Here is a 12756-nt window from a genome sequence, read left to right as displayed (position 1 = left end):
TTTCCTTATCTATAAAACTGGCTGGGAGGGGAAGATAAAGGCTGGGAGTGATTTCTACCTGTGTTCAACAGAGCTCTGGGATTCTGGGAAGGTATTCAGGAGCTCCCAAGGAGACAAGGGAGCAGTTGAGTGGACAGTCTCCCACCCATCACCCATACCCCCTCACCCTGAGCTATATCAGGGAACTTTGTAAGATTTCATTAAGTCTACAGTATGGTCCATATGTCCACCCCCACCACCCAGGAAAAATTACTGTTCTAGATGCTGTCTCTCTAAGGATATTCTTACTTAGGGGTCAGTTGTCTGATTTCCCAAAGAATGATAATACAAGTTGATAGCTGTGTGGATCTGCAAGTTAACACCACACTATGATGTTAAAAAAAAAATTCACTAAAGCAGAAATGACACACATCCTTTTAGAGTTTGGGGGATCGGCGGGGACACTAAACTTTCATTCTGAGAATAAACTTTGACATTGGATGAAGGCAACCAGAGCTATTAGCCAACAATGGTACTTACTTTAGCCTTATTTGAATGTTTTAAGGAGCAGATATTCACATATCACTTGTGTGTTAAAAGTGTATTTCTTTCTTTTTGTTTTTTTTTTTTTGTTGTTATTTTTTGAGACACAGTCTCACTCTGTCGCCCAAACTAGAGTGAAGTGGCGTGATCTCAGCTCACTGCAACCTCCACCTCCCGGATTCAAGTGCCTCAGCCTCCCAACTAGCTGGCACTACAGGTGCATGCTACCATGCTTAGCTAATTTTTATACTTTTAGTAAAGATGGGGTTTTACCATGTTGGCCAGGCTGGTCTCGAACTCCTGACCTTAGGTGATCCGCTCACCGTGGCCTCCCAAAGTGCTGGGATTACAGACATGAGCCACTGCACCCAGCCCCAAAAGTGTATTTATTTCTGAAGAAAAAACTTTCAGAGAATTACACACCTACCCCCACACACACCCCTCTGGCAACTGATCTCTACATAGCTCAGAGCACAAGGACTGTGATAATATCACAAGACTCCTTGACCCCAGAAGTTTCATTAGGGGCCCCAAGCCACAGTGACTAGCAAGTACCTAAATATGACACAATTTTACTACTGCCTCACACTTTGCAATTGTGGGAACTTGGAGGCTAATTTGAGAATTGGGTTGACTCTTCTTTAGAGACAGGAGGGATCAAGGTGATGGACCAAAATGAACACACTTTAGTACAGGGTTTTCCAAAGTGCATATTGCAGTTTGCAGCGGGTTTTGAGAAAATCAACTTACAGGGTGTTTATATTTAATATTGTTAATGTGGGGATGATTTTTTAAATGAATTTTAATATCAGTAAGATAATATGTAATATCAATTGTTATTATTTTATTCAACTTAGTAATAAAATTTTTGTGATCATTTTGCTTCCATTTTATAAACTGTATATGTGTGCATACATGTCACAATGTACTTGGATCTTTCTGGGAGCTGTGAAAAAAAATCAGAAACCACTGCTTTGATAGATATTGAGAGCAAGAGAGGAAGCTTGACAGACACTTCGGGTAGTTTGGCTTAAAAATTAAGGAAAAAGTGGGGGAGTAGAGAAGGACTTATGCCCAGTATTTCCTGAGTGAAGACCACACACACCTACTTCTGACAACTGATCTCTACACAGCTCAGAGCACAAGGACTGTGATAATATCACAAGACTCCCTGGCCTCAGAAGCTTCATTAGGGGCCCAAGCCACAGTGACCAACAAGTACCTAAATATGACACAATTTTACTGCTGCCTCACACTTTGCAATTGTGGGAACTTGGAGGCTAATCAGAGAATTGGGTTGACTCTTCTTTAGAGACAGGAGAGAACAAGGTGATGGACCAAAACGAACACACTCTAGTACAGGGTTTTCCAAAGTGCATATCACAGTTGCAGCATGTCATTGACACTGTGCTTGACCTTAATCCACCCAACAATAGTTGGCCTTATTGAGAGGGCACAGGGAGTTGGCTTGTCAGGAATTTCACCTGTTTTCCAGACAAAGGCAGTTTAAGTAATCCATCCAAAGTCACAACTAGTAAGAGGGAGATTCAGAATTCCAACCTGATAATCACCTGTTACTGTAGCTCAAATTTCTTAGCCATAGGGGAAGGAGGAATAGAGAACCTTGTTTCCTTAAAGTTAGCTTTAAACAATCCTACCTGGCTCTAATTCCTGACTGTTATCACCCTAGCTAATATTAAGCTTTCCCTCACTTTGTTCAGGCACTCTATTAAGCACTTTAAAACCTTGATTTCACTTAATCCTCACAAAAGCTGTATGAGATATGTACTATAATAATTGCTATTTACTGGAAGCTTTGAATAGTTTAGTAACTTGCCCAGTGTCACATAAACATCATTGACACAAACCACATTAAATAGCTGAATGTAGTTTATTTACATTTCTACACCTAGGAAAACTATCTGCTAAAATAGCTATTTCCCCTCCAAGTGTTGGAGTCAAACAGTTGAAATATCAATTTCTCATCTATAAAGTGAAGGTGAGTTTAGAGGTTTGCTTAGGATTACGAAGTCTTAATTCTGGGGATAGAATACCCAGGGGCAGAGGTGGGAGCAGAACTCTATTTTTTTCTAAAAAGGTAGCTCAAGCTTCAGAAATCCCCAGCTGAGATGAGCAGGGGAGGCACAGGAGAGAAGACTGTGCAAAGCTGTGGGATTTTTATAAATTTGCATTCATAGCCTAAGCTGGTGTTTGGTGAAATTTTGGACACAAATTGAGGTGAGGTTTAGTTACTTCCCTGTGCATCGTGGGTGTCCAACATCTAGTCTTGTCAACTTCAGACAGTTTCTAGGGTCTATATCCTGTAGAAAATCTTGTAAGCCAGAGGGCCTTGGGGATATCAATTTTCTAGTTTCCCTACCCTTTTGCAAGCCTCTCTCCCTTTTATTCTCAGCATTACGCTTAAGTTACGGTAGAATCCTGTCTGAATAAGATTTGATTATACCTGAGAAATTCTTATGTCTTATCGAGCTTGTAAAAAGAACATTCTGCCGACACACCTTCATATTGCATCTGTTCCCAACCTAAAAATACAAGACTCAAATTGGTCTGTGAGCAAACCCTAAGTTGTCCTTCCACTGACAACTTAGAGGTAAGAGGGCAGCTATTCCGAAAGGGAGGGGAGGGGTAAAATGAAATAAAACAGGGTGGAGCTTCCAAGGGAACTTATAAATTCTTCTTTGCAAGGCCACACCTACATCCTAATTGGAAAAGAGCTGAAAGACCCTGCCCATTCCGTCCCTCAGCTACCCTTTCCTACCTGGTTTCACTCGTGGAGAGACACACTTCTGTCAGCTTTCCAGGACACACACAGAGATACACAAAATCATGTTTTCCAAAACAGAGAGGAGATTGGTGTGGAGGGTAAGAGAATGAAGCCTGAGAGGGTAGATGGTTGGACACCTGATGCGGGATGAGCAAGGGGTAAAGTTAGGGCAGTGACTGGATACAAAGAAAGTAGAAAAGTGACATTGAACATGGTTAGCCCAGAAGCACACGTTGTGGTCCTGCACAATAGATTCAGATTCTGGCCAAACATTGCTTTATATACTGAGGACATATTATAACCTCCCAGAAATGAAATATATGCACTTCTGGGCCAATATGGTTGTCACCATATCAGAAGAAAGGAAAAAGTAGGAATTTTTAAGAACGGTGCTTTTGCCCCTATCAGTTCAGCTTCAGAGATCAAGAACTGCCTAATGACTGCAGGAAGGAAAGCTCAAAGGCTCCAGGTTTCTTAGTTGCACCTGTTTGGGAAGGGCCTGGACTAACAAAAGAGAAAAGCAACAGGTTCCCACAGGCAGAAACTCGATCCAGTCCCCGCACCTCCTGGCGCCCATGCCAAGCGCCACCAGAGCGCGGCCCAGGCCTCCACTGCCCTGCCCGCGGCCAGCTCTGCAAGGCCAGGCCACAATGGCTTCCTGTCTCCTTGGGTCCAGGGTGGGTACCATTTTTCCAAGGCTCACCTGCTGGGAGCCAGGTGCAGAGCAGCAGCCAAGGTGCGGGCAGTTTGGGCCATGCCATGCCGCCCCCTTTCTGGCCCTTTTCAGCTCAGTGGCTTCGGGGCACTGCGTCTTTCTTCCTCAGCTGCCGCCCCAGGACGCACCACCTTCTCCAAGGAACCCCTCGGGTTTCCCCTCACTCGGCGCAGCGGGGAGGGAGCGTCAGCTCTGGTCCCGGGGCAGGTGCCGCCCGGCTAGTCCCCACCTGCGGCGCTCCCCGCGGCTCCGCCTCCCGCCCCGCGCGCCGCCGTTTCCTGCTCCGCCCCCGGCTCTCGGGGGACTGCGGCCACCTTCCCTACCTGCCGCCGCCTCCTGCTCGCTGAAACACCGTCCCCCACCCCGCCGACCGAGAAGATTCCCACTTTCCTCCAGAAGTTCTCGGGAAATCTCACCACCTGCAAATGTATCCCCCCTTCTTCTAGAATTATGTGGATATAACCTTGTAGGGTGTGTTTCCTGCGTTATATTGCCATTCCCTTATAAATACTTGCAAAACATTGTTTGTTTCACTAAAAACACAGTAATATGAAGTTTACACGTAATGTCTGTTCAGATTTTCTAGAAACTAAAGATTCGTTTCTAGGCCAGGCGCAGTGGCTCACGCCTGTAATCCCAGCACTTTGGGAGGCCGAGGCGGGTGGATCACCTGAGGTCAGGAGTTCAAGACCAGCCTGACCTATATGGCGAAACCCTGTCTCTAATAAAAATACAAAACAGCCCTGCGTGGTGGCAAGCCCCTGTAATCTCAGCTACTCGGGAGGCTGAGGCCCGAGAATTGCTTGAACCTGGGAGGCGGAGGTTGCAGCAAGCGGAGATCGCGCCACTGCACTCCAGCCTGGGCGACAGAGCGAAACGCGGTCTCGAAAATAAAAAATTAAATAAATAAATAAATAAATAAACAAATAAATATGTGTTTCTAGAAGGTAGAGATAAACTAGAGAAGTTGACTCAAGTTTCTACAACTATAAAAGTCAAATATTATAGAAAAATATAAAGTTATGAGAGTTTAAAAAAATCCCGCTGCCGCTTTCTATAGCTAGGCATTGTTCAAATAGGTGTATTTATTTATTTATTCTATTATTTATTTTAATATTATTCTAATGTTTATTTTTTCTTATAAAAATATTATAAGTAGGTATATATTTATTTTATTTTTTCTTATCCTTCATTGTCACTGAGAAGCCACTCACAGACCTCAGCCCCTACCAAGGTTTTGACCTTGTCAGATCAAGGTTTTGACCTTTTGCTTTGCAAAGACTCTAGGTCTCTTTGCACCAGGCCACGTAGCATGTAATCTCAGTCTTTCCTTCCACGGCAGGAAGCCCACCAGCCATCACATTTTTCTTCAAGAAAAATAAATGAATAAAAATTCATTAAATTCATTAAACACAGTTTCAGGAAGCTCCCATTCTGGTCACTAACCTTAGAAGTCAATATTTTTTTCTCCTGAGCTCATGTTATGCCCTGCTCTGCTGTGAGAGGGCCCCTTACCCTGCGTTGCTGATATCCCTCACTTCGTCTCCACCCAGAGGAGCATCCTTGTCCTAGATCTGATGCGGGATCTTAACCCAGTCTCTTCTCCCTGTCTTTCCTTCTTCCAGTTCCCTCCTGGATCTGGCTTCTCTTTTCCCCAGTGGGCCTCTTCTCTTCCAGAGAGTAAATTCAGGAAGTATGTGGCCAAAGATAGATGGTAAAATGTTTAGGAGCCTTATAGGTCTTCCGTGGAGGGATCCTAGCACAGCAGGAGCAGCAGCAGCAGCAGCAGGAGGAAGCTGCAGTGTGAGGGTTGGGGGTCAAGTCCCTCAACCCCCTCTAAAGACCCTGTACATGCTCCCAGCAACACTGTGTATGTTTGGATGTCTGTGATCCTGAGGGATTTGCATAGTTTCCGGGTTTGTGAATAGTCTTCGGCAAATGCTCAATTCCAGTCTAAAAAGACATGTGAGCCCTGTCTTTCCCACACCTCCCCCCTATACCCCTCAGCCCCCGCTTTGGTATAAAGGCCATTTTAATATTCATCTAAGCCAGCATTTCTCCCATGTTTGTTCCATTGAACAGTAGTTCCCTGGAATGTTAATACACAGTATATGAAAAAAGGGCCCTATTATTAAGTCAATTCAAGAAATGCTGGATTAAACTAAATGAAACAATTTTTCAGGACATATTAAACCTTAGAGTGTTAATGTACATTTGAATATAGAAAGAAATACGGCACTCAGCATTCCCCCAAAGTCATTCAGCCACAAAACCCTTTTTTCTCACATATGGTTTAGGGCAGATGCTCCATGGAACATATTTTGGGAAATCCTGGTGCTGTAAACCAAACATAATTGGGAGGATAAGTTGGAGACTTCTATATAAACAAATGAAAAATAGCTTTAATAAAGTTTATCTCAAGTGCATTAGAATTAGAATTTCCTTATTTTTCCCTTGGGAATTACTTATCCAGTTGAACATCTACCTTCATTGCTTCTCTTGAAGTGAACACTTAGATGACTTATTTTCACCCGTTTCTCTGTCTACCGTGTGCATCTTTTTTCTTCATCATTTATTATGTACTATGTACCAAGCAATGTTCTTAGTGCTTCACATGCTTTATTTCATTAAAGTCTTACAGTAACTGCATGAAATAAGGGCTATTATTATCAATCCCATTTTATAGATGTGGAAACGGAGGTACAAAGAGATAACTTGCTCAATGTTACGATGCTGGTAAATGGCAGAATAATGAGCCTAGGTGAGGTGATCTGACTCCAGAGTTTGTGCTCTTAGCTGGTACACTGTAGACCCTCACATAGCTATTAATATATTTCCATCTGTCTGTGTTTACAGCTAGCTGGCTCTGTCAATGTGTGCTAATACAATTTCTTTCCACATATGTTATTTAGCTCTACATAAGGGAAAACTGAATCCCACAGCTCTGGGCTCTTTTGGGCCAGTCATTCTTCCTACATGTGCCATTCGTCCAATAAAGATTAAATAAGAGTATGTACTTGGCTCAGAACAACAGCAGTTCTTTCATTGCTAGATATAAAGTAAAAATCACTTGACCTGCTGATAGTGACTTCCTCCTATACAAAGTTATAATAATAGCTACCATGTATTAAACACATTGTCTTAGGCACTATTCGGGGCACTTTTTTAAAAATGCTAGCTAAGTGCGCTAGTGAGAATGGGGGAAAGACAACAAGGAATTCTATCTGTAGCTGACTGGGAACAACCAATTGAGATAACTCACTACGCTCAAACTAGCTTCCAAGCACTTTCATTATTGAAGTAAATACAAATACAATAATTTGTATTGAACAGCACTATGACGCAGGGATCATCATTGTCCCCATTTTACAGATGAGGTGCAAAGGTTCATTAACTTACCCAAGTCTACCCAGCTTGTAAGTAGCAGAGCTGAGATGCAAATTTAGGCAATCTATTTTCAGAACACAATACCCTTCACCACCCTAGCTGTACAATGCTTCTGTGTGTTGACTGAGCTAGGATCTGACCACAAAGTACTAAGCTGTTATCTCATCATTTATAATCGTACTTCCTAGTTGAAACTGTGTCTATGAATGTTTCTGAATACTGTGTGTTTTCTGAATACTATATATGTGCATCTGTATTTGAGAATAATGTAATATTTGTACATTTATATGTGTACGGTATTTATCAAGAATGGGGAAGATTTTGTAGACATACAGGGAAAAGAATGAAGAATCAGGTAAGTAAAAATCATGCACCAGGCACTTAAAGCTAAAGGGAGGTAAGAAGTGTAAGTAGGTGATTGACACTAGAAGATTCAGACTATGTCTTATGCATTTTGTATTCCCAGCATCTAGCATAGTATCTGAAATATAGATATACTCAATAAATATTTGTTGCACTCTTTATCAATAATTCCTGGAGGAAGGGACATCTGCTCTAGGTTTGAAAATGAATATGACTTTGCCAGAGCAATCCAAGCAGAGAGACCAGCCTATACAAAAATCACAGCACCAATAAACAGCATAGCTGAACAATAAGCACTTAAGTTTTGCTAGGCTGGTGTGTTAGAGAGCTAGCCAGAATAAAAAAAGAGTTTGTATGACCAGCTGGAGAACTAAGACTTCATGCAGGAGACAATGGAGAACCAATGAAGCATTTTGAATCCAGAGAGGCATAATGAGAATTGTGTTTTCAAAAGATAAACTTGGCAGCAGTGAGAAGAATGGTGTTCAGGAATTTAGAAGAAAGACAGGGAGACTAGTTAGGAAACTGTTACTATAGTTAAGGTGGGAGAACTGAGGGCCCAAGCCAATAACTGGTGTTGGAAATGGAGAAGAGAGAATATTTTGACAGTTATGTAGAATGTGGAACTGACATAATTGATGATCAATTAGTGTGGGGATTGAGAGAAGGATACAGGTTTCTGACTATTGACCCTAGATAGATGGTGATTCCTTTAATGAACATAAACATATAGAAAGAATAAAATGTTTTCAAGCACCTCAGACACATTGCACTAGAGAGTACTGGACCACCAAAATAAAACTCCTAAGGATGGTTGGACACCTTTATTAAGCGCAACTGGCTGAATGAGGTTTGTAGGAGCTGCATGCCTGTACAGGGAAGTCTAGGTCAGCAGGGACTGAGAGACTTACTTCTTGGCTAGTGGCCTAGAACAAAACAATCTTGGAGTAAGGATAAAAGCAGGAGGTGGTGGAAGCTAATGAAAGGGGTCTGGGAACAAGTATGTTTATTATTACAACTCTTATTCAACATGATACTGGATATTCTAGCCAACACAATTATAAAATAGAATTAAAAGGCTGAAAATGAAGAGTAAAAATATTATTGATAATATTACGTTATCTACACAGAATATTAAGAGAATCTATACATTATATATAAGAACTAACAAGAGTGGTTCCTGGAAACAAGATCAATATATTAATGTCACTGACATTTGAATATACCAGCAACATATATTTGGAAGATATGACTTTAAAATACACAATAAATCTATTAAGTAACCAGAAATAAGTCCAACAAAATATGTGGAATAGCTTAATGAAGAAAATTGTAAACAGTTACTGAAAACACTTTTTTCTTTTTTTGTAACTGTTTTAAGTTAGTATCAAGCCAGCATTCTCAATGAAAACATGTTTTGTTTTGTTTTGTTTTTTGAGACGGAGTTTTACTCTTGTCACCCAGGCTGGAGTGCAGTGGCGCAGTCTCGGCTCACTGCAACCTCCACCTCCCAGGTTCAAGAGATTCTCCTGCCTCAGCCTCCTGAATAGTTGGGATTACCGGCCCCCACCACTACGCCCAGCTAATTTTTGTGTTTTTAGTAGAGATGGGGTTTCACCATGTTGGCCAGGCTGGTCTTGAACTCCTGACCTCAAGTGGTCCACCCACCTTGGACCCCCAAAGTGCTGGGATTACAGGAGTGAGCCACTATGCCTGGACTGAAACATTTTTTTAAAGACCTAAATAAATGCAAAGATATATCATGTTCTTGGATAAGAACCCTCAGTATCATTAAGGATGACAATTCTTCCCAAATTAACAAATTCTATGTATTTCTAATAAGAATCTGAAAAATTTTTCAGAATTTTACAAACCATTTCTAAAATTAACTGGAAATTATAAGGTAGTAAATAGACAAGACAATTTAGAAGAAGAAGAATTTGCATTGTCAGACTTCAAAATTAGAAATCTAGAGCAGTGGAAAGTGTGGCATTGGCACATGGATAGACAAACAGACAAGAAGAATGTAAAACTCCGTAAGTAGATACTCATATAGATGGGGAACTTGATATATCACAGAGGTGGCATCGTAATTCAGGGGGACAGCCATAAACTATTCTATAGGTGATGCTGGGGCAATTGATTTTTCTTATGTTAAAAGATAAAATGTATTCTTTCTTGATACCACGTACAAAATGAATTCCAAACTAATTAAAATCTCATTGTTAAATGCAAAAACTTCAAGCTTTTAGAAGAAAATACAGAATACCCATATGACCTTGAAAAAAAGAATGAAAATTTCAACAGAAAATAAAAAGAATAACTCATTAAGGGAGACTGATATATAAACTATTGCAACATAATAAGAAACATGTATTTAGTCTCCCTCACCCCTTTCCTGGCATATAAAACCCTTGGAATCTCTGGAGTAATAATTATGTTTTTGTGTGCTAATATGGTTTGGCTGTGTCTTCACCCAAATCTCATCTTGAATTGTAACTCCCATAATTCCCACATGTTGTGAGAGGGACCCCATGGAAGATAATTGAATCATGGGGCAGTTTTCCCCCATACTGTTCTCAGGGAGTGAATAAGTCTCATGAGAGCTGATGGTTTTATCCAGCATTTCCGCTTTTGCTTGGCTCTCATTTCTCTCTTTTCTGACGCCATGTAAGATGACTCTTTCGCCTTCTGCCGTGATTGTGAGGCCTACCCGGACAAGTGGAACTGTGAGTCCATTAAAGCTCTTTTTCTTTATAAATACCCAATTTTGGGTATGTCTTTATCAGCAGTGTGAAAATTGACTGATAAATATGCTAATAAGATGACTGATGACTCCTAGTTTGTGGATGGGGGGTAGTGCCAGGGAGGGAAGAGGGGCTGGAGATTGAGTTCAGTCACCAATGACAAATGATTTAATCAATCATGTCTGTGTAATGAGGCCTCCATAAAACCCCCAAAGGATGGCGTTTGGAGAGCTTTCATGGTGCCGACCATGTGGAGGTGCTGAGAGGGCAGCGCACCTGGAGAGGGCCTACCTTCCCCCATTCCTTGCCCTGCACATCACTTCCATCTGGCTGTTCCTGAGTTGTATGCTTTATAACAAACTAGTAATCTAGGAAGTAAACTGTTTACCTGAGTTCTGTTAGCAATTCTAGAAAATTATTGAACCTGACAAGGGGGTTGTGAGTACCTCCAATTTATAGCCAGACGATCAGAGATATAGGTGATAACCTTGACTCGCAATTGGCATCTGAAATTGGAAGGGACAGTCTCACGGGGCTGAACCCTTAATCTTTGGGATCTGATGCTATCTCCAGGTAATTGTATTAGAATTGAGTAAAATTGTAGGATGTTCACTTGGTGTCCACCAAGAAGTGGAAAACTGGCCAGGTGCGGTGGCTCATGCCTGTAATCCCATCACTTTGGGAGGCCAAGGCGGGCAGATCACTAGGTCAGGAGATCGAGACCATCCTGGCTAACATGGTGAAACCCTGTCTCTACTAAAAATACAAAAAAAAAAGAAAATTAGCTGGGCATGGTGGTGGGCGCCTGTAGTCCCAGCTACTTGGGAGGCTGAGGCAGGAGAATGGTGTGAACCCGGGAGGTGGAGCTTGCAGTGAGCCGAGATTGCACCACTGCACTCCAGCCTGGGCGACAGAGCGAGTCTCCATCTCAAAAAAAAAAAAAGAAGAGGAAAACTGCTTGGTATGGAAAAAATACCCTCACATCTTGTGTCAGAAGTGAAGTATTGTGTGAAAGGAAAAACAGTTTGTTATTCTCATTCAACTATATTAAATTAAAAAGTTCTGTAAGCAAAAGACTACATAAAATTTTTTTTTAAAAGTCACAAACTAGGAAAAGATATTTGCTGTTCATGAAAAAGGCAAAAAAGTTATAACTGGAAATATATAAAGAACTCCTTAAAAATCAGTAGAAGACAACCCTCTGCTAAGGCATATAAACATGTAATTCACATAAGAAGCAATCTGATTCACTAGTAAACATTAGAAGACACTCAACTTGTACAGGTAATCAGGACAATGGAAACCAAAACAACAAATGGTATTTCATATCCATCAAATTGGTTAAAATGTAAAAGTCTGAGCTAGCTAAGTATTGGCAAACATGTGAGAAGTATAAATTGAGTCAACCACTTTGTTGAACAATTTGACAATATCTTGTAGAATTAAAAGTGTACATATCCCAGGACCCTGTAATTTCCCTTCAAGGTCTTTACTCTATAGAAACTCATTCTTGAACACAGGTACATGTGCAAGGATGTTCATTGCAAAGCAATTTGTGCAAAACTTGGGAACAACTTTATAATGGAGGAATAATAGACAAATAGGGTGGTGTTTATTCACAAATGAGATTATATGCAGCTGTTAAAGTGAATTAACTAGATTTACAACATGGGTGAATATTAAAAATATAATGTTGTGTGAATAAAGAAGCTGTAAAAGACTAAAGCATTATGCTAATTAAGACACAAAACAATATCGCATAGTATTATGGAAGATACATATGTATGTAGAACAAAGTATAAAAATATACAGGGGGCCAGGCGTGGTGGCTCATGCCTGTAATCCCAGCACTTTGGGAGGCAGAGGTGAGTGGAACACTTGAGGTCAGGAGTTCATGAACAGCCTGGCCAACATGGTGAAACCCCGTCTCTACTAAAAATACAAAAATTAGCCAGGCGTGGTGGTGCACACCTGTAATCCCAACTACTCAGGAGGCTGAGACAGGAAAATCGCTTTAACCAGTGTAGCGGAGTTTGCAGTGAGCCGAGATCCAGCCACTGCACTCCAGCCTGGGCGACGGGTGACACTCCGGCTAAAAAAAAATATATATATATATATATATTCAGGGGAATGGGACTCACCAGTCTTAAATGTTGTTACTCCTGAGGAGGGAGGGAAGAGAGAGATGGATTAGGGGGTGCTTTAGCTGAATCCTTAACATTTTATTTTTTTACAAA

General features: G+C 41.2%; 1 protein-coding gene across 1 annotated transcript in view; it reads right to left on the bottom strand.

The window, feature by feature from the left end:
- Nucleotides 1-4195, bottom strand: part of ILDR1 (immunoglobulin like domain containing receptor 1) — a 34985-nt gene extending 30790 nt beyond the window's left edge. Inside the window, 1 exon segment of the mRNA NM_001132679.1 lies at nt 4011-4195. Within this exon segment, the coding sequence (NP_001126151.1) occupies nt 4011-4068 (58 nt within the window). The 5' untranslated portion in view covers nt 4069-4195.
- Nucleotides 4196-12756: the final 8561 nt, after the last annotated feature.

This window comes from Pongo abelii, chromosome 2, assembly GCF_028885655.2.
Source record: "Pongo abelii isolate AG06213 chromosome 2, NHGRI_mPonAbe1-v2.0_pri, whole genome shotgun sequence".
Taxonomy (NCBI): Eukaryota; Metazoa; Chordata; class Mammalia; order Primates; family Hominidae; genus Pongo; species Pongo abelii.
Note: the sequence above shows the minus strand (reverse complement) of the source record. Positions and strands in the feature narration are given on the sequence as shown.